The sequence below is a fragment of the Phaethon aethereus genome (genome assembly GCF_964289735.1).
Source record: "Phaethon aethereus genome assembly, chromosome: 3".
NCBI classification, from domain to species: domain Eukaryota; kingdom Metazoa; phylum Chordata; class Aves; order Phaethontiformes; family Phaethontidae; genus Phaethon; species Phaethon aethereus.
The window spans coordinates 56167510-56186526 of NC_138576.1; the positions used below are offsets into that span (position 1 = coordinate 56167510).

The window sequence follows — 19017 nt, forward strand, 5'->3', positions numbered from 1 at the left end:
ATGACTTTCCTTCCAAAGTGGTTAACTTTTCTAAAAGGCAAAGAGGTTGTTATTGCTAATGCTGTAATTGCAATATTGACAATTGGTGGGCAGCAACTCTTCTCTTTTTTTACATTCAGCTGTCCATGTCATGTTGGGCAGAACCTTATCTATGGGCTGGCTTTCCTAGGAGTTCCTGCGCTGATCCTTCTGGTTGTTGGTTATGCCCTGAATAACCAGACTTGGAGGCTGGTTACAGGCAAAAGGTCTCCTCTTCCGGAAAAGACTACACCAAACGGGTTACTGCAATGCAAACTGATCTGCCTTGTCTTGTGCAGTATCACTGGGAGAGCCCTGGTTGCTCCAGTAACGTGGCTAGCAGTCACCCTGATAAATGGCTCATATTATGTCTGTGCCATGAGTGAGTATGTCTCTGTGAATTATTATGGAGCTAATCCCAATGTTACTGCTAGTGAACACAGAAGGATATTGGCTGCATTTCCGTGCAGTCAGTTAGTTCCTCCAGAGCTGATGCGGGCAAGAGATGAAGTGATTCTCCTACTCCGATACCAGTCACAAGTGAGTATCTCATTTCTTCTGTTGCTGGTGGATCTAATGACGAGCACTAGAGATAACTCAGCAGGCAATGTGTTAGAATAAAACAGGACCAGTATCTTCTGCCTTGAGTGCCAAATCTCTGTGTGTTTTGAAGCCTGTTTTCTTTCTGTAAGTGGAACTGAACTTTAGATATATAATTTATTATATCTGGTTGTCCCATTTGTTACATGCTGCTGGAGGATATATTCTTCCTTGCATAGTATCTTGAAAAGTACCATCAAGTAAGACAAATGGAAGTTCAAGAACCAGGAAGGGTATGAAGTTTCTTCATTCAAATATAAGAAATATGTGACTAAGGTGCCCTGGCTGCGAGAGCTCTGTGTGAACCAAACTAAAATATTGGTTTTCAGTGAGCCTCAATTTTAAAAGCTTACATATTGGGTAAATAACAGGGCGAATATTAAGTTTCACTTCAAAGAAAATTGATTTTAAACAGGCTATAAGCTAATATAGGCTAGGAATCAGATGGCTTCTCTGCTACAGACTCACAATAATAGTTGTGTAGGCAAAATCCTTAACAAATTATACAACAGAACTTGCTTAAACTTGGCAGAAAGAAACAACTTTACTACATGACTACCTGCAGTAGGCAGGGACTGGGTTTGATGGCAACAGACCCTCACCAGGCTTCTACACTGCTAACCTTATTCAGGAAAAGCAAGTGAAGATCATCTTATGGATTTTCTGATGCCCAGAAGCTACCATCATGGGTATTTTCAGCTGTAACGGCTTTTTTTTTTCTTTGTAAGGTGGCAGGCTGGTTTCTGATTGCTGTGGTAGTCATCACTGTCTTCCTGTCTTACTGCCTGGCAAGTTGTTTTTCCCCACTCAGCTTTCTACACTTCAGATACTGGAGCAGTTATGTCCATAATGAGCAGGAGCTCTTTGACGAAGCGACAGACCAGCACTCCAGGGTCTATGCAATGCAGCATGTAAGGAAGTTCTTTGGCTTTGTCCCAGGGAGTGAAAATGTAAAGGAAATCCGTATTCCGTCTCTCAGAGAGTGGCAAGCCATTTCTGGACTGGCCTTTCTAAAACGAGTGGATGAGGAGCACTATGACTACAGCCTCCTCCATGACTGGGCACTCAAGGAGTCTGTAAATGGAAAATACCTGAAGACTGATGAAGACCCTGTGATCAGAACGCAGCTCTGATCGTCCAAGCCTCCACCAACACCTTGCAGAAAAGCAGTAACACATCTAGCTCCACATCAGACCTGAGCTGCACTGGAACTTTCTGATACCTTATTACAGTGATATATAAACTATGTGAGCAAGTACATCCTGTTTGTTAGTGTAGTCCTCTAGCACATGCTTACAGGCACCTTTCCTGATGGCATCTGACTCCTGTGGGATATGATGGTCTACATCTACAATGGGGTGGGCTGTTTTGAGCCGCAGCGCTCTGTCTTCTAATACTTGTGCAAAAAGGATGAATATATACTGGGAGAGAAAGCTATTCCCAAATGCTGCTGCTTTCCTCCTATTAAAAATCCATAAAAATTAATAGCTAGACTTTGATTGGATGCCATGAACCTAAGCTGTTCTGTACAGAGCAGAAGATACACAGCTCTGCCTCAGTGACCCCTACCAGCAATGCCTTATTTCTCCTCTTCCACATCTTTTTTTTTTTTCTGTATTATGTGAGTAAATTGTAAATTGCCTACTGAGAGGCACAGGATGGAAGGGTGCCCCTGTATAAGCAAACACTTTACATGTAGATATTTGAATTCAAACGCATTCTGGCTGAAGGCAGTAGCAAGGTCAGTCTCCCACTCCTTTTAGATATACTTCCAAATCCTTCAGTTGCTTGTGTGCTTCCTTACTGTACAAATAGCAAATCAGGATGGGAAACAGGTCTCACTCTGTGCGGTAAGGTTTGCTTTGCCTGTAAAAAAAAAAAAATCCCTTACAATTTAATTGTACTACTGTGCCCATAAATATTACTGTTATTAAAAAAACTAGTGAATTTAGTGAAAGAAAGCTTAATGTTTTCATGTTAATGCAGTGTGGTATGATGTGATGTTACTGCATCTCCTCTCTAACTTCCTGTGCAGATGTTTCTAACTCTAAGCGGGGGAGGAATGCATATCGTAGTTTTTCCTAATGCTTCCTGTATTGCCTTGCTGTGTACATATGTGCTAGATTTTAGGATCTGCTATTAATAAACAGAGTGAAGTGGAAAAATATAATTTAGTACATCTTACTACAAAATGCAGGATCCGGAAGTGAGTTAAATTGCAGATATTGGTAAATGTGTTTGGTCTTGAAGATTTTAACTTCTAAGCAAAAGCAAGCACTTTAGTGAATGCAAATGAGGTAGTGCTGAATAACTGGACAATGATGCGTACTTTAATTCACTAAAGAAGTTCTTGCACATTCCCACGTGTATATTTCATCTGAATCCTAAATTTTGAGTTAATAGAAGTGCAGTGTTTATATGAACTCCTTAGGGTGCAAAGTATCTCTGTCAGTAAACACAATCTCTAATTTCACTTTAAAATTTTGGGGTTTTTTTATTTAAGATGGAATACTACATGTCATCTGGAATACATGCGTTTGTGTATCTGAAAGTTTTTGGGGGTTAAAAAACCCCTATGCTGATGTCTTTATTCTATGTGGGTTCTTTCCACTTCTTCCCTTGTTTTACACTACCACTATAAAAATGATGCATACCACTATATAAAATTATTTGCAGTTAAGAGTGAGCTGTCAAATTCTTTTAACTTCTTGCTAAACTAACTTTTAAATTAAACTTTGTTTTATGATTTTTGTCCCAGTTACTACTTGCCCTGGTGTTTTTTTAATGTTTGTAAGTTAAAACACTGAGTGGAAGTACTAGCTGTATCTGTCATTGTGAAGTTACCCTGCCAATATACAAATAGACTACCACCCTGTCAGCATGTATTAATCTGCAGTACTAAATACAGCTGTAGTACTATAGGTGATTTGGTGTACTTCCCTCCTCTGCTTCCTGAAACATGTCATGGATCAGTAACGAAAGCACAGCTTTCAAAAGAATTCATGATTACAGAAAAATCAATGAGTTTGTATGGAACAGTCTAACCGTGCCTGCTAAAGCCTGAGTCATCTTACCCAAAATCAATTTAGAAATGCAGTTTGCTCACTTGAGATGAAACTGATTGTCTTTAATGTCCATGGTAAAAGTTTTTCTGGGAACTCTTAGCTTGTAAAATGCACTTGAGGGATAAGTGCTGGCTGTTAGCCCAGGAAATCAATGCACCTTAAAACTGCTCTGTTTGTACTAAATACCCATAGGGGTCTGCTGCCATTTAACCCTCAACAGTCTTAAAATTCATCCTTACAGGTAACCCCCAAATATGGGGGCTCCCAAAATTGCTAGCCTTGATGATTCCTATGTGATGGGACTTCTGAAATCACTGCAAATGTTTCTTGGCAAGTTTGCATGTGCTTTTTAACGCAAATCTGTACCACGGGTTTTTTCCTGCTGCATCAAATAAACTTCCAATTTCAGCCTGAAATGGCATTCTGCTGCCACCATAGCCCCACTATGCTATTCCTGAGCAAGTTTTGAATCCCTTTCAGTCTGATGATCCCTATGAATTTTCAGTGAAAGAATGACAAAGAGTGACCACGTGCCTAACTAACAGCAATGCATTTTTTTACAGTAACTCTTGGAAGTCTCTTCAGGTGGGAGCCTATAGACCTTCAGAAGTCCAAGTAAGAAAGCCTGGCGTCCTCATCTATTCAGACCACTCCTGTTCCCAGTGGTGGGGGGCAGAGCAGGTGCGGTGCAGATGATGCAGACGGGACTTTTCGGGCCTGTCAGGTCCAAGTGGGTAAACACGTCAAGTCCGTTTTGCCTGAACGCTGAACGGCGGCCAGCAAGTACTAGGATTAACTGACCAGAGGGCAGTTAATCACTTGACCCCTCTCTGTGAAGGCAACCGAAAATCGGCAAGGGTAATTATTTGTACCCTCACGACCGCTCTTCGCTCTCTCGCTCAAGCACGGCCTCAAGGGACGCCGCGCGAAGGAGCCAGCACGGGCCGTTTGCCACACGGCCCGCGACCTTCCTCAGGCCAAAGGCATCCACTGCCGATCGAGGGGGACGCGCGCATGGTGCTAGGCATGCCTAGCCGATGCCGGAGCGGAGTGCGCATGCGCGGGCCGGCCGTAAGCGGCGAGGCGGGCGTGGAGGGGCCGGGTCGCTTCGCGGTGCGGGCGGCCCATGGCCGTTGGCGGGGGCGGGCGACGATGACCGACTACAGCGAGGAGCAGCGCAACGAGCTGGAGGCCTTGGAGTCCATCTACCCGGACTCGTTCACGGGTGAGCCGCGGCAGGGCCCGCGCTTCGGTCCGCCGCACGGTTGTGGCGAGCCGGTATGAGGGAGCAGCGGGAGGCCCCACCGGGCGGCAGCCGCCCCCGCGCCGTGCCAGTCCCGGCTTCTGCAGGCGTCTCCTTGCTGGTAGCTGCACGGGTTGAATGTTTTTCGTCTTTTTCTTGGTTTTTCCCTAGGCGGGAAACCCAAAGCGCTCGATGGCGCTTCTCGCCAGGTACGTGTCGGTGTGGGGTTGCTGGCGTGGGCGATGCTCGCCTCAGCGGCGTTTAGCGCCGTGGCACAGCAGCCCAACCTGGGCACCCGTTCCTGCGTCCGGGCCGGAGCTGGGGCTGATGGAAGGATGCCCTTTGGAGAAACCTTTCAAAAGATGCGTCCCTAGATGGAAATTGGGGAGTTGGCTTGTGTGTCGACCAGTTTTCCGTTCTGGTAACAGCTGCTCACAGCCGCGAAGCACGGGGTGTTCTGGGGTACTGATGCAGTTTCCTCTGTAAGCGTGTTGCCAGTATCTGCCTTACTCCATTGCAGATCTATGGTGGGATAAAGGCAAACTTTAATTCCCAGATGCGGTATGTTATATTGCTGAAACGTTCATATGATGGATATGTTGGCTTTTCAGGTTTTCAGGACTTCCTAGGTAGCATCAAGCAATTAAGAGTATCCACCATGCTAGCTAATCCAGCGTGGTTTATGGTGCTTAGTATCCAAAAAATTTGACAATGAAAAAAAAAATCATTGTACATTTTCTGTTCCCTGCCAGCACAGTATCTACTTGGCTCAAAGTCCCACAGTATCTTACTTGGCAGTAACTTCATGACACAGACATTAGTCCAGTACATTTACCTTAATCTGAAAATTTTTTAGGTTCTTCAGGTTTCTATACTTAAAGGTATATGAATTGGTCTCTAGTAGCTGGGGCTGCTGAATCACTGATACTGATATGGAAGTAATGTACTTTCATGTAGTCTCTACTGTGATGCCTACTCTGAGTTGTTGTTCATTCATATAAGGATCTTATGCCTAAAAGAAGAGGGAGGAAAAAAGATGGTGGTGGTAGTAGTAGTACATTAGCAATTAGGCAAAATTCAGCTAATACTGTGAGAGAATATACACTTGATTGGACATAAGTTATAACAGTGATACAGAGCAGTCCTTATTTGAGGATAAGGTCTGCAACCCAGAAGAGGACAACAGGTGGCTCTATAGGGACACACAGGTCTTGCGTTTTCTGTGTTTCTATAAAGCCGCTTGTTGTCTGGCTTCTAGCTGCCTCATTCACACAATTTCATTCTAGTATGTTACTTGGGTAGTATATTCTTGCAGTATTCCTTTTTTGTTTTAAGAAGTGTTTGTTACATTAAGCTGTCCTAAATATAGAAATAGGTGCAGACATACTATAAAAATAGTCCAGGGTCAAGAGTGCAGTGGATGCTTATCACACGTATCTAGCACAATAAATCAAATTAGCTTTGGGAGCTTTCTGCACACATTCCGTGGACTAACGTAAGTAATTTCATGGTAGGTAGGTTTGCACTTTTTGGAAAAGTGAAACTTCCAAAAGAGAAACTTTTTGGTATTGTTGATGTTATGCTCGCACTTAAGGAGCACTCCAAACTTCACATCATATGGGAAATAGCTGTTAATTGGAAAATGTTTATTTGTAGGGTAAAAAGGCCCTTAACAGTGTATGAAGAGCTTCCTTGCTTCATTAGTCCTTGAGAAGTTAAGTTTTAATGATGTGAAGAAGCAGTTGATTTAAGGAATCTCTCTCTTGTCTTTTTTTTTTTTCCCCCCCCTTTGAACAGTATTGTCAGAGAAGCCGACGACTTTCACAATCACTGTGACATCTGAAGCAGGAGAAAATGATGAAAGTAAGTTGATGATGTCTTACACAGAAGCTCCTCCTATATATGTTTAAGCCTAAGTCTTAGCCTGATTCTTGCCAACAACTAGGTATATTTCCACTTATGTCCTCCTAGGGGTCTGGTCCACCAAACATTCCTCAGAAAATGTATTTCAAGGATTCTGGTGTTCTGTGTTTAGTTTACAGAAATGTTGCTCTCACTAGGGCTACTTTCTGACATACTGAATCTCAAATGCTTTGCCAGCCTACCTGGAGAAAGTATGGGTTGTCATCATTCCCATAGTTGCTTACAGCCATGTTGTGAGGTGATTTTTTTTTTTTCTAGAACTGTATGTATACCAGCCACATGGGAAAGTTGAGTCTGTGTATCGTGAATATGCAGCCCTTAAGGGACAGTTCCAGAGCAAGGAGCTGTGGGTCCCAAATTCCTGTGTATTTGTTGGGTATCAATGGTTGCATGGGCTTGTTCTAAGCAAGCCTTGCTCCGAGTGAGTTTGAGATCTGCTGTTCTGGTTACTGTACCAGAAGGAAGAAACTGGTGCTGTCTCCTTCAGTTTTAAAGGAGCAAGTCCACTCAGAGCAGGTGTCTGTGGTGAAGAGGCTGCTGGGCTTCCAGAACTGTGAGTCTTGAATTGAAGGAAGGCTTCTCCCTTGTATTCTGGCAGGATGCATGAAAGGAACCTGATTCTCTTTTGCTTTGTTTCCGTGTTGCTCTGGTTCTGGGTGGCTTCAGGTTGAGTGCTTTTACCTTAGGTGGTTCTCCTCTTTGCTTATTAACTTCTACTGGACATTGTGTCTTTGTCATATGATTTATGTGGAGACCTGGTATCCAACACAGAGGTTGATACTCCATCCAGGACCACAGAATTTTAAGCATTGGTATGCTGAGATTCTCTCTAGGTCTGTTGTGAGGACTCTTGCTCATTTTCTCCAGCTTTAAGTGGGATATGAGGGAAAAGAAATTACTACTCTAGTACCCACCATACCACAGAAGGTTTTCCAGTCTTTCAAAGGACCTTTCAAACATCAATAGCTTTTAATAGTTTATGTAAGAGTAGACTTCTTCATCTTAATTTCTCAAAACTCTTGCATTATATTTAAATCCGTTCATACAGTTTTGACATCTGTGTAAGATGACTGCTTCTTTTAGACAAGAATATTTAATACTTTAAAATCTTCAGGCTGCTAATGCGATAGAAAAATACAGTTAGAGTTACATAAAGTTATCACTATAAGAATATGTGCTTTTTTTATCTTGTAGCTGTCCAAACAACCCTTAAATTTACCTATAGAGAAAAATATCCTGATGAAAGTCCACTTTATGAAATTGTTTCACAGGAGAATCTTGATGATAATGATGTCATGGACATAATAAAACTACTAGAACAACAGGTAAGGAAAATGGAATATCTCAATTCAGCTTGATATCACTTCACACTTTAGGCAGAATTTCTCTCTCACGTCAGTTGTTCTTTGAGGTGTGTGCTACTGATTTGAAACATATTCCATACAGTAGAGACTAACTTGGAAGTTTGAGTTTGGTAAATGACATTACTGAGGTAAATTATGTTAATGAGGTAAAATACAGGGCAAATTCAGTGTGCACAGGTACAATAATGAAATGGAAGTGCTCTAGGGCTTTCCCTCTTTTGCAGTTCTAGCTAAGGTAAATTTGTTTAAATGTACATATAGTATTTATTGAAGTAAGTTACTTGAATTTTTTTTTAAGATTAAAGAATGCTACACTGATTCTTGATTCTTTTTAATAACATAACTATTTGGGTGGGGTCTCTTCAACTTGTGGGATCAGTGAGAGTGTGTTGTGAAGGAATGAGAAGGAACTGCTTCTTTGGTTTCAGGAATTTTTGACAAGTCCTCCCTGCCTTAAAATTGCCGTAATATGTTCAGTAGACATTCTTTCTTATCAGTTTACTTCATATAAACTTCCTCCCATCAACTGATATGTTTTGCTTTTCCTGGGAAACTGTCCCACTTCAAAGGGGCATGTAATGGGATTAAGGAATAAGCCATTTCAGGAGAGGAGAGCTTCTGAGTGACTGTTGTCTCTTATGATTTATGACATTGAAATCTTGGAGTTATATTCCTACTATAGTTTTTGTTTTATTAATGAAAAAGCCTTCCAGTTGTCTACAGTATGTTGACAACCTGAACACAGGAGTTTTGCTGTGCACCCGATTGAGGGTAACTTTAACTGGATTAACTGACCAATTGACTTGAATTCTACAGTGAGCTTCTGGGACTGGTGCAGAGTGCCTCAGCTGTGTTTTCTGCATTTGCACAGCATACTGTTTTCTAAACATACTTATGCATTCAGCTTCTGAAGGTTTGAGGTTCTGCTTCTGTTTGAAGTTGCCTTCTTTGTGTTGTAGGCAGAAGAAAATTTAGGAATGGTAATGATCTTCACTCTAGTCTCAGCAGTACAGGACAAATTAAATGAAATAGTGGATCAAATAAAAACACGAAGAGAAGAGGAAAAGAAACAGAAAGAAAGAGAAGCAGAAGAAGAAGAGAAAGTATGTAAAATAATGTTTTCAAATAAAAATTTCCAGCTTTTTTTAAATGTCTGGGTTTGATGCAGGAACAATTCTTGGTTTGCAGTGGGAGAGGAACATCTACCCCAAAGCTGATATGATGAAACTTAAGGACTAGAAGATTCCTTAGTGCATTTAATTGATATCCCCCCCACCATTTTCTAATGCAGTCTTTTCAGAGATGTATTGGATGTTCACAATCCCTTCTAGCATTACTTCCTAAGGCAGGAGCAGGGATTTTTCCCAAATAAAATCAAAGTTGCTGTGGCCAGTTTTTTGTGTGAAGAGGCAAGAGGAGTTTGGGAGCAAAAAAGACTAGAATACAGCATGCTGCACACAGGCTGCATCATCTGATGAAGTCTCTTCCTTGGTAGACTGAGTGGGTAGGGTGGAAGCAGTGGGACCTGTCTTCAAGACTGGTTTGTCCTCCCTGCACGTGTCCTTTCTACCAGCCACTGTGGAATAGTTCTTCCATTCATGGAGTGTGCTGTGGTAAGTCCAACTACTGAGTCTTCACTTTCTTCCTCAGGAATATCTAGAGGCTGATGGACTTGGAAGGTTTGGTATTTCTGGAAATGGCAGAAAAATAGCTGGAAAAGAAGAACCCTTTTTTCTGTCTCAACAAGATAGAGGGGTTAATGTATTTTGACAGAAAGTATTTCAGTGTAGATTGCACTTAAAAGTTGATAAGAAGTGCTGCCTACTTATGGATAACCTGTATTAGTGGTGTGTTGCCAACTATTGCGCTGTAGGTCCATAATTAGTACGCTGGGTTTTTCCATAAGCATTTCCACCTCAGCACAGCTCTCTGAAGGGAGAGTCCCGTGACAAAAAACGGTAAGAATATGTTCTTTGTATATTCTCAGGGTTAGGGTTAATTTCTTGGAATACTTCACAGCAAGCAGTGCTTCTGGAATGTTGTAATTTAAATAATTAAGAGAATGCTCATCTTCACTCATAGCTTTGCAAGTTGTGTTTGCAGCCTTGTTTTCTCTTCTTTCAGCAACGTTTTCATGGCACTCCTGTTACCATTGAGAATTTCCTAAATTGGAAGGCAAAGTTTGATGCAGAACTCCTGGAAATAAAAAGAAAAAAAATGAAAGAAGAAGAACAAGCAGGCAAAAATAAATTAAGCGGTATGATTTAAAATTGGTCGTGAAGCTGTTGCAATTTTACTGGACTATAATGACAAGCCTAAAAGTAATTTTTACACCCAAAGATGATGGTAGTAAATAAACTCTTAATGCAGTATTTGATTATTGTCCTCCATGTTGCATGAAGTCTTTCTACGTGCTGATTTTGGGATAAATACAAAGCTAATAGATTCAGGATTTCTACTGGAGTCATTAAGGTTCCCAAACTGTGTGTTTAAGCTCCTTAGGTTTTGTGCCAGACCGTATACCACCTGGAGCTGCTGCTGACAAGCGTTGTTCTGGCAGAGGTAGTTGGGGTTTGTTAAGCAACAGAAAGAATCTACATCAGACAGTTTATTGATGTGGCCTCTATTGCACTGGATTGTACAGTGACTTCAGATTATTCAAGTGCATGTGGGAGTTTGGAATGCTGTCACTGCACTGAAGCAACGCAGAGGCTGGCTGCTGCATATGATAAGCTTATGATGACTAGTGAGAATGTCTCTTACAATTTATGATACTGAAATCTTGGAGTTGTATTCCTACTATAGTTTTTGTTTTATTCATGAAAAAGCCTTCCAGATGTCTACAATATGTTGATAACCTGAACACAGGAGTTTCGCTGCGCACCCAGTTGGGGGTAACTTTAACTTTAATTGGGGGTAACATGTAGGAGCTGGTGATTTGTGTGTAGATCCAAGTTGCTTTGCAAACAGGGAGGATGTATGGAAAAAGTTGGAGGAGGCAGCTAATTTCCTTTCCAGTTCCCACAGAGGTTTTCTTGTGGAATGCAAGATGGGGACTAATACCATAATGACTGAGCAAAGACTGTGGGGCAGTACAGTGTAAATTTGTGCCCCCCCCTCCCCCCTTATTAAAGCCTTAAAGTAACTATAAGAAACAGTGACCCATTTCACATGTAAGAGGAGGAAGCCTGTTGGCTTGGAAGAATTCTGGATGAGTAGTCAAAAAATCAGAATGGGGAACTTGTAGAAATGAGCACTTTAAAAAAAAAAAAAAAAACTGCTCAAATTGGTTAATTTAAAAAACCTAAGATACATGTGCTAACTATTGTTGACTTTGATAGTTATTTCAGAATTCTACTTGCTTATATGTAATTTCTTAATTTTTTTTTATTTCTAGGGAAACAGCTGTTTGAAATGGATCACAACCTTGACACCTCTGACATTCAGTTCTTGGAGGAAGGTAAAATCCTGCTTGTTTCCACAACTGAAAGACAGTGGCTTAAAATAGGTTAAAATTCCTAAGTAAAATCTGTATTATACTTCTGCCTTAACATCTTACCTCAGTATCCCTTTTACGTTGGAACAACTTTGAGACATACTGTTTTGCAGATTTAATGGAAATAACTTTTAACTTCTTTCAAAAACAAACACACACAACATTTTCAAGACCCTAAAGCATGTTTATTTGCAGTTTTGAGCTTGAGTGGATCTAATTTCTGTTGCTTCTATTCAAGTGTTTGGACTGGAAGCAAAGCCAAAACCAAAACAAAAAAAACCCACAACCAAACCTTGCTTTTTCTTTTTTTTTAATTCTAATAGCCAGCCTTCTTACCCCTGATTTCAGTCACAGATCTTGAAGTTCTCTCTTCGCTGTGAACCTCAACACCAATACTAAACATCTTGTGGGTCAAATTAAATGCTATTTGCCTCTGTGCAACCCAGTTCTTCGTTGTGGTTTTGTGCAGGTTTGTCTATTATCTTACTGAAAAAATTGACCTAGTTTCAGCTGAAAATTTTGTATGCCTGTGCCAAAAGGTGTTAAACTTGGAAAATCCGTTGGAGTTAAATCTACTCACAGTCACATATCTACTTAATTTTCTGTACTGCCTTTTAGTATCTTAGTTTAAAAGATTTTTGAGTTAAGGCAATTCTTTAATGTAGCTGCATTATCTACTGGTATTGCAAAACACATGCAGAGGAGGGTCCAGAATTTTCTCTGCGAGGTAAAAATTTACAAAAAAAAACCCCCAAAAAACGTTGTTTATGAACATCAGTGAGTATAAACTTGAAATGGCAGTCATGAGGGAGTTGAGTTTCTTTTAGTTAAAGGGCATATTTTAACCTTGTTTTCCTCCAGAATGCCTGAAGTGAAGATGGATTGTCAATAGAACGTTTGGCTATCTCAAGGGAGGAACAGACCTCTATATTTGGGCTCTGTGCTCAAATGACTTGGAATTAATGTGTTGACTTTTAGTCCTGTTGCTATAGGTTTTTAAAAACTCCTGTTCCTATTGCTGCTTGCATTCTATCATAAATGCAACAGGTTACTAACCGCAATTTAATATTACAGTACCATGTAATAATACTAATTTTCACAGCTTAAATGGGATAATGGCATTATCTTTTAGCTGGAAACGGTTATAAAGGCGCTTTCAAATCCAGTGAAAGAACAGAACCTTATTCAGTGGCCAGAAGATGTCACTGTTCATACACACAAATACAATAGCAATAGTCCTCAAGTTTTATCCTTAGGTCAGCAGCATCTCTTTCAGAAGAAAATGTGAAAGCATGCAAAGCTTCATCTTGCTTTTAAAATTTAAATCTGTAGACAAATGCGCGTATGTAGGCATATAAATGGTGTGTAAAGGGTTTTTTATGAACCCTGTGTGTTTCTGTGGCTATAATAGTTGTAAATATTCCAGCTGCGGGGTCCTGAGTTCCTGCTTTGACAGTACCTGGGAGAAAGGATCTCTGCTTCTGGCAACTGTAAATGTTAATTTCATTCTCCCAATGGATTCTGAGGTCCTGTGTGACCTTTCTCTTGATTGGGTTTTGAGGGGAAAAAAGCTTCACTTTAGCTGTAAAAAGATAAAATGTGGTGTTTCCTTTTCCATATCTATTTGATAAAAAGCCAAGTAAGTTAACAGCTATCTACATTAAAGAATTAATATGAGAAAATGTTGTGTCTTTTGTTGTCCAGGTACTGTTTTTCTGCTTGCTTGAAAATAAATTATTTTTCTGTTCTTTGCAGCTGGAAACAGCGTGGAGGTTGATGAATCTTTATTCCAAGAAATGGATGATTTAGAGTTGGAGGATGAAGAGGATGACCCTGACTACAACCCTGTTAATTTAGATAGTGATTAGACTTTTTTGAACTGGCTCGGTCATCAGTATGGACATATGTAAGGAGAGAGGGGCAGGCAGGAAAGCCACAGCATCTGTGGTTTTAGTAATGTGTATTGGTTTTGCTTTTTTCTTTTTTCCAAAGAAAAACACCAAAATATTTTGATTCCAGGAGAATGGTCTTCTGATGACTTTCATCGTAAATAAATTTACCTTAATATTTCAGATGAAAACTTTGAGGAATATCGATCTGTCTGGAAATGCTATTCTGTTTTCTCTTTCTTCCCACTTCTGTAACTGTCCTTTGAAGACATGTGACAACAAGCAAGATGGAAAGATGTTATAGCAAGCGCTATACACACCTGCATCTGAAGGCAGAGCAGCTGTTCTGCTATCTTCCACCTAGGATATACATGGGCAGCTTTGGTAAATAAAAGGGATCACATACTATGCAGGTTTTTTTTTTTCTTCTGTGGAATTTTCTAACACTTCAAGTAATGTTCAGTTCTGGTGCCTCAACTTATCAGTTATAGGTAGGCAGCACTAATCACCTTTTAATAAGGCATAGCCTTATTAAAGTTTAATGGAAACTATTTCCATACTACTAGAGTAAAATCTTTCACTGTAGTTGAGGATAATAGTTTCAAAATTACTAGTTCAAGTCTGTAGGAAAAATCAATGAGATGAAGTCCTCCTAAAAACTTCGGTTAATTTGTTCAGAGAGGTTGGGTTTTTTCATTTTTAACTTGTGCATCAATGAGTTCCCATGGGGTGGGGGGGAAACACCACCCTAGGAAAATTAGTTTGCTTTTGGCAACAGACCATGTTGAAACACTGTCAGTGGACTGAAGGTTACAGTACCAGGGTTTACAGAGTGCTTACAGGTTTGACTGTAATGGGTGGTGTTTTAGAAGCGTCTTCTTGGCAGCCCATAAAGGTTAGCACAACATACAGTAAATCTACACATCAACTTGAGGATGTTAACCATTCTGCAGAGTTGCTTATGGAGCTAACGGCTTGATGTTAGGCTCTTCTTCCCTTCCCACCTCCAAAACCCCAAAACACTGTGAATGACCTGTGGTGTTTAAACATTCTGTGTTTGAGACTGCATCAGCTAGAAGGATGATGCTGTGGGTGAAGCTTTCAAAAGAGCTCTCCAAATAGAGAACTGCCAGGCACCTCAATGATTAAACACTGTGTGCTGAATTTTAAAATACTGTTAGCAGACTGCCTTAACTGTGTCACCTTCAACCTTTGAAGTGGATTGCACTACAGTATCACAGTGCTTAGAGGAATATAAATTTATGAACTTTAATGTTTGGAAATTCCATATTCAAAATGAGAAATTTAATTCCAGGAATAATTTAATGGTGTATAAGATTCTCTGCTCATACTGTTCAAGAACATCTGTTTAGGATGATCTCCTTTAATATGTTTCAATAATCTTTTCTTTTTGTATTCAAGATGAGTGAGTTTCTAGTAGATAGAAATAAATGTTCAAGTAGCCTGTAAATACTTTTATAAATTAACCATGTGCCTTTGTTCCTACTGTCCTCTATTTGATCTTTTTAATTTTGGCTACTAAGAACTCTAGACAAGCATCTGGGTTTCAATGATAATGTTGTACATTTCAAAGCAATAATCAGGATCTGTGTTCCAGCAGAATTACCAAATAGATTAAAAAATTTTGAGTTAATGTGATATTAAATCTGACTTTTCCAAAGATATGGTTGGATTGAAAGCTTCATAGTGACTACATCCAGCTTCTCTTCAGCACTGAACTTAATTTACTTCTGGTATGTCTCAATTCAGCTGCATAAAAAATATTTAACTCATAAGGCTGCTTTCCATTTTCAGCTATGCATGTTTAAAACTGGCATTTTTTTTCAGAAGAGGAGTGAATTAGTTCTCTTTAAATCTGGACTGAATCCAAGAATGCTGTGTAGTCTGTGCAAAATGTGGTAACCTGAGAAAATTTTCCAAGTGAGTCACTGATAAGAATCATCTACATATCAAAAAAGGTTTCTTCTTAATGGTATTTCTAGATTAATGAGATTTTCCTAGTCTGTTTTCACACTAACATATTTATTGGTTTTCATGCAGAGGATGTATAGCTTAAAAATGTTAAAAAGATGTCAAACAAGTCAAAATGTGTTTTCACTGTTGCATCTTATATTTCAAAGCAGAGGATCTAATAAGGGTTGAAGTGACAAAAAATTTGCTTAAAGTCTGTTCCTCCAAGCCTTTGGAACAAGTTTCAGTGACTTGATCTGAACTTCAGATTTGTTTAGCTTTGTTAGCAATTGACATCTGTGAAATAAAAGGGAATGTGACTGAGAGGAACTCAGCTATGTTTGTGTGTTTCAGTTTGCTGAAATGGACTGAGGTAAGGGGTTTTTTGGTGGAAGAAGTTTAGGTGAGGTATTTAAAGTTTACTTTATGCACTTTGGATTAGATTGAGGTCTAATTCATATTAGTTAATAAAATTCCATCGATAAACTTTGATGGAATTTTAGTAATTCAAAATCATGGTGCTGACAACCTTGCTTGTATCTTGCTTTTATCTCCAAGTCCGAAGCTTACACTGTGAGGCATGTAGAGAGATTATTATGAACTGCAACACTGCACTGAGACCAGAGCTAATTTAGTTTTGAGCATGCTGAACTTTTTAAATAGTTGGTGCTTCAGCTCTATTAAAATTCAGAGGATGGTGCCCACCACATCAAGATGCTGTAGGAGTACAATCTAGGGCATGCTGCAAAGCCTAGGATTTTGCATCCAAATTATGATTGCATTATGATCTGCTTTAAAGCAAACAAAACCTAAGGATGGTATACTGCTCGCTCTTTTTTTTTTACCTTTTTTTCTTTTTCCAGTTGGTCAGTGGCTAGTGTATTTTGGCCAAAAAATGGGGAGCTTGAAGTACAATCCCTGTGGGGAGAATCATAGAGTTGTAGAATACCAGCTTGGAAGGGACCTCAGGGATCATCTGGTCCAACCTTTCTTGGCAAAAGCATGGTCTAGACAAATGTCCAGCTTCTTAAGTGTCCAATGTTGGGGAATCCACCACTTCCCTGTGGAGATTATTCCAATGGCTGTCAGTTGTCATTGTGAAAACTTTTTCTCTTGTGTCCAATCAGAACCTCGCAGGAGTAACTTGTATCCATTTACCCCATGTCTTTTCCATGTGACTCTTTGTAAAAATGGAGTCTTCATCTTCTTCATAGCCACCCTTTAAATACTGGAAGATGGTGATAAGGTCTCCCCTAAGCCTTCTTAAGACTGAACAAACCCAGTTCTCTCAGCCTTTTTCCGTATGGCAGGCTGCCCAGTCCTTTCATCATCTTGTGGCCCTTCTCTAGACTGTCTCCAGCCCGTCCACATCTTTTTTGTATAGCAGGGACCAAAACTGAACACAGTATTCCAGGTGTGGCCTGACAAGTGATAATGATGCCCTTGTTGATGCAACCCAGCGTGCTGTTGGCTTTCTTTGCCACAGCTGCTCACTGGTCACTCATATTGAGCTTCCTGTCCACCAGGATCCCCAGGTCCCTTTCCAGAGCTGGGCTGTCCTTGACTACTTAGCAACAACTCAAAACCTCAGCATGTTATCAACATTTTCTCCTCACAAATCCAAAACACAGCCTCACATCAGCTTCTATGAAGAAATTTAACCCCGTCCCAGCTGAAACCAGGACAAAGAGTGAGGTGATGCCATTGGGCTGCAATGTGCATACAGTGTAGTTTGAGGTTTATGTGGCTTCTATTACTATGCTGGGACTTCCTGTCATTGGAAAAAGAGTAAAGATCAAGGTCATACTTGTAATCAGTTCTGTTTGTACTTAGGGCAATCTCAGCAAAAGGCCTGCATTAGGCATCTGGCTTTGAACTAGTTTTACCTTTGCTGTGGCCAGGGTAAATATGTAAAAGTGGAAAAGGTCACTGGTCCACTTGTGGGAAGGGAAAACTCAGAGGTCAGGGGTTGCAGTGGTTACACAAGTCACAGAAGGGGTTTTTTTGTAACTCATTTTCTTGGTATCGGGGATGCAAAGTTCCAGAAGGAAAGATAGTCTGGCTGTACTGTTGAAGGACATGGAAATATTCTTCTTGTAGGCTAATTATATGAGGTCACCTTTGCCTAATAGAAGCTAACAGCATGCTGTGCATGAAATAATTTTGTCCAGGAAAAAAGCAGGTACAATGTATCGGGAGGCTAAAATGGATTGAAAATGAGTGGACTGAAAATGAGAGAACGAGCTGGTCCCTTGAGATCAGTGATAGAAGTAAACGAACAAAAAAACCAGTATGTGAACTGGAAGGATTTTTTACATTTTTCAAAGAGTTTATGGGAAAGACAAGGTTGTTCTATGTCAAATCAAAATGATTATTTAAAATGTTTTTGAAATTAGAAGTCATATCCTGCTGTGGCTGCTTGGTAGGTTGATTCAATAGCAACCAAAAGCAGTCACCATAGTTTGATCATGTAGACATCATAGCAGGAAGCAGCGATGAGGGTCCAAAACCTGCCTTCCCTGGCAGGGAAGTGCAGTCGGTATCTGAAAAAAAGGTGGAAAAAAATGTTTCCTTCTCAGATCATATCCTTTCCCTCAGCCCTCCTGACTGAGGCTGTGCTGAAAGGGACAGAAGATTCTTCAAGGGGAAAAAAATGCTAGAGATATATCAGAGATTTAACAGTGGGTACTTGGGGAGGAGAGGAACTACAGCTCTAGTTTGTGAGTAGTTTTCATGGATAGAGTTGAAAAATATGCAGGAGCTGGACTTCCCATTATAAGCAACATGGAAGGCATTACTGTCTATAAAGGTGAATATTTTATAGACCAGATGCATGTCAGGAGTGGAGTTGTTGAATCTGCAAGTGTTTTTTGAGTTGTTGATAGAAAAAAATATTGAGTTACATCTCTCTGCTTATCTTCTCAGCTTCTGCCATGAGCAAGTCACTGCGTGGAGTTGAATCGTGGACAGGTTAAACCGTGGTAGTGAGTCAATGAATATATGAGGAAGGATGTAGTCATAGATAGCTGGTAGTTTTTTACATCAGTAGCTCTAGCAGATCATCAGGTATGATAGAGTGGACATTCACTTAACTGCTGTGACTATGGCTTGTGTTTTTGCTCAGTATTTCAAGTAGCAAATTGTCAGACATGACCTTGAGAACTGTAAGAGACAATGCAATCAAGTGTTTCAGTCAATAGGCAACACCAGAGAATGCAATATAAGGTCACTTTTTTAGCAAACTGTTAAGTATCCTAGGTGTTTACCAAGGAAATAAGAATTCAAACATACGAAAGCATAACCATACCACGGCTGGTCAATCTTACTTTCAGTCTGGACGTTGAAGGTTCTATCAAAAGAAGACTCATGAAATGCACAAGTGAAACATTTTCCAGAAATTTTTTAGCAACACCTATCTATCCTCGCTTGGTTGTCTACAACTCTGGTA

General features: G+C 40.2%; 2 protein-coding genes across 2 annotated transcripts; both read left to right on the forward strand.

Annotated features, from left to right (window-relative positions):
* Positions 1 to 1751, forward strand: CALHM4 (calcium homeostasis modulator family member 4; the record flags this gene model as incomplete). Its single annotated transcript, XM_081997423.1, has 2 exons — positions 1 to 558; positions 1347 to 1751. The coding sequence occupies 2 exons, from the start codon at positions 1 to 3 to the stop codon at positions 1749 to 1751; spliced, it is 963 nt and encodes a 320-aa protein (XP_081853549.1).
* Positions 1752 to 4835: 3084 nt separating this feature from the next.
* RWDD1 (RWD domain containing 1) lies at positions 4836 to 13775 on the forward strand (the record flags this gene model as incomplete). The annotated part of the gene is made up of 7 exons (XM_081998261.1): positions 4836 to 4908; positions 6724 to 6789; positions 8044 to 8174; positions 9173 to 9316; positions 10338 to 10470; positions 11611 to 11673; positions 13465 to 13775. 7 exons carry the CDS (start codon positions 4836 to 4838, stop codon positions 13575 to 13577), a joined length of 723 nt encoding a protein of 240 aa, XP_081854387.1. The 3' UTR covers positions 13578 to 13775.
* Positions 13776 to 19017: the final 5242 nt, after the last annotated feature.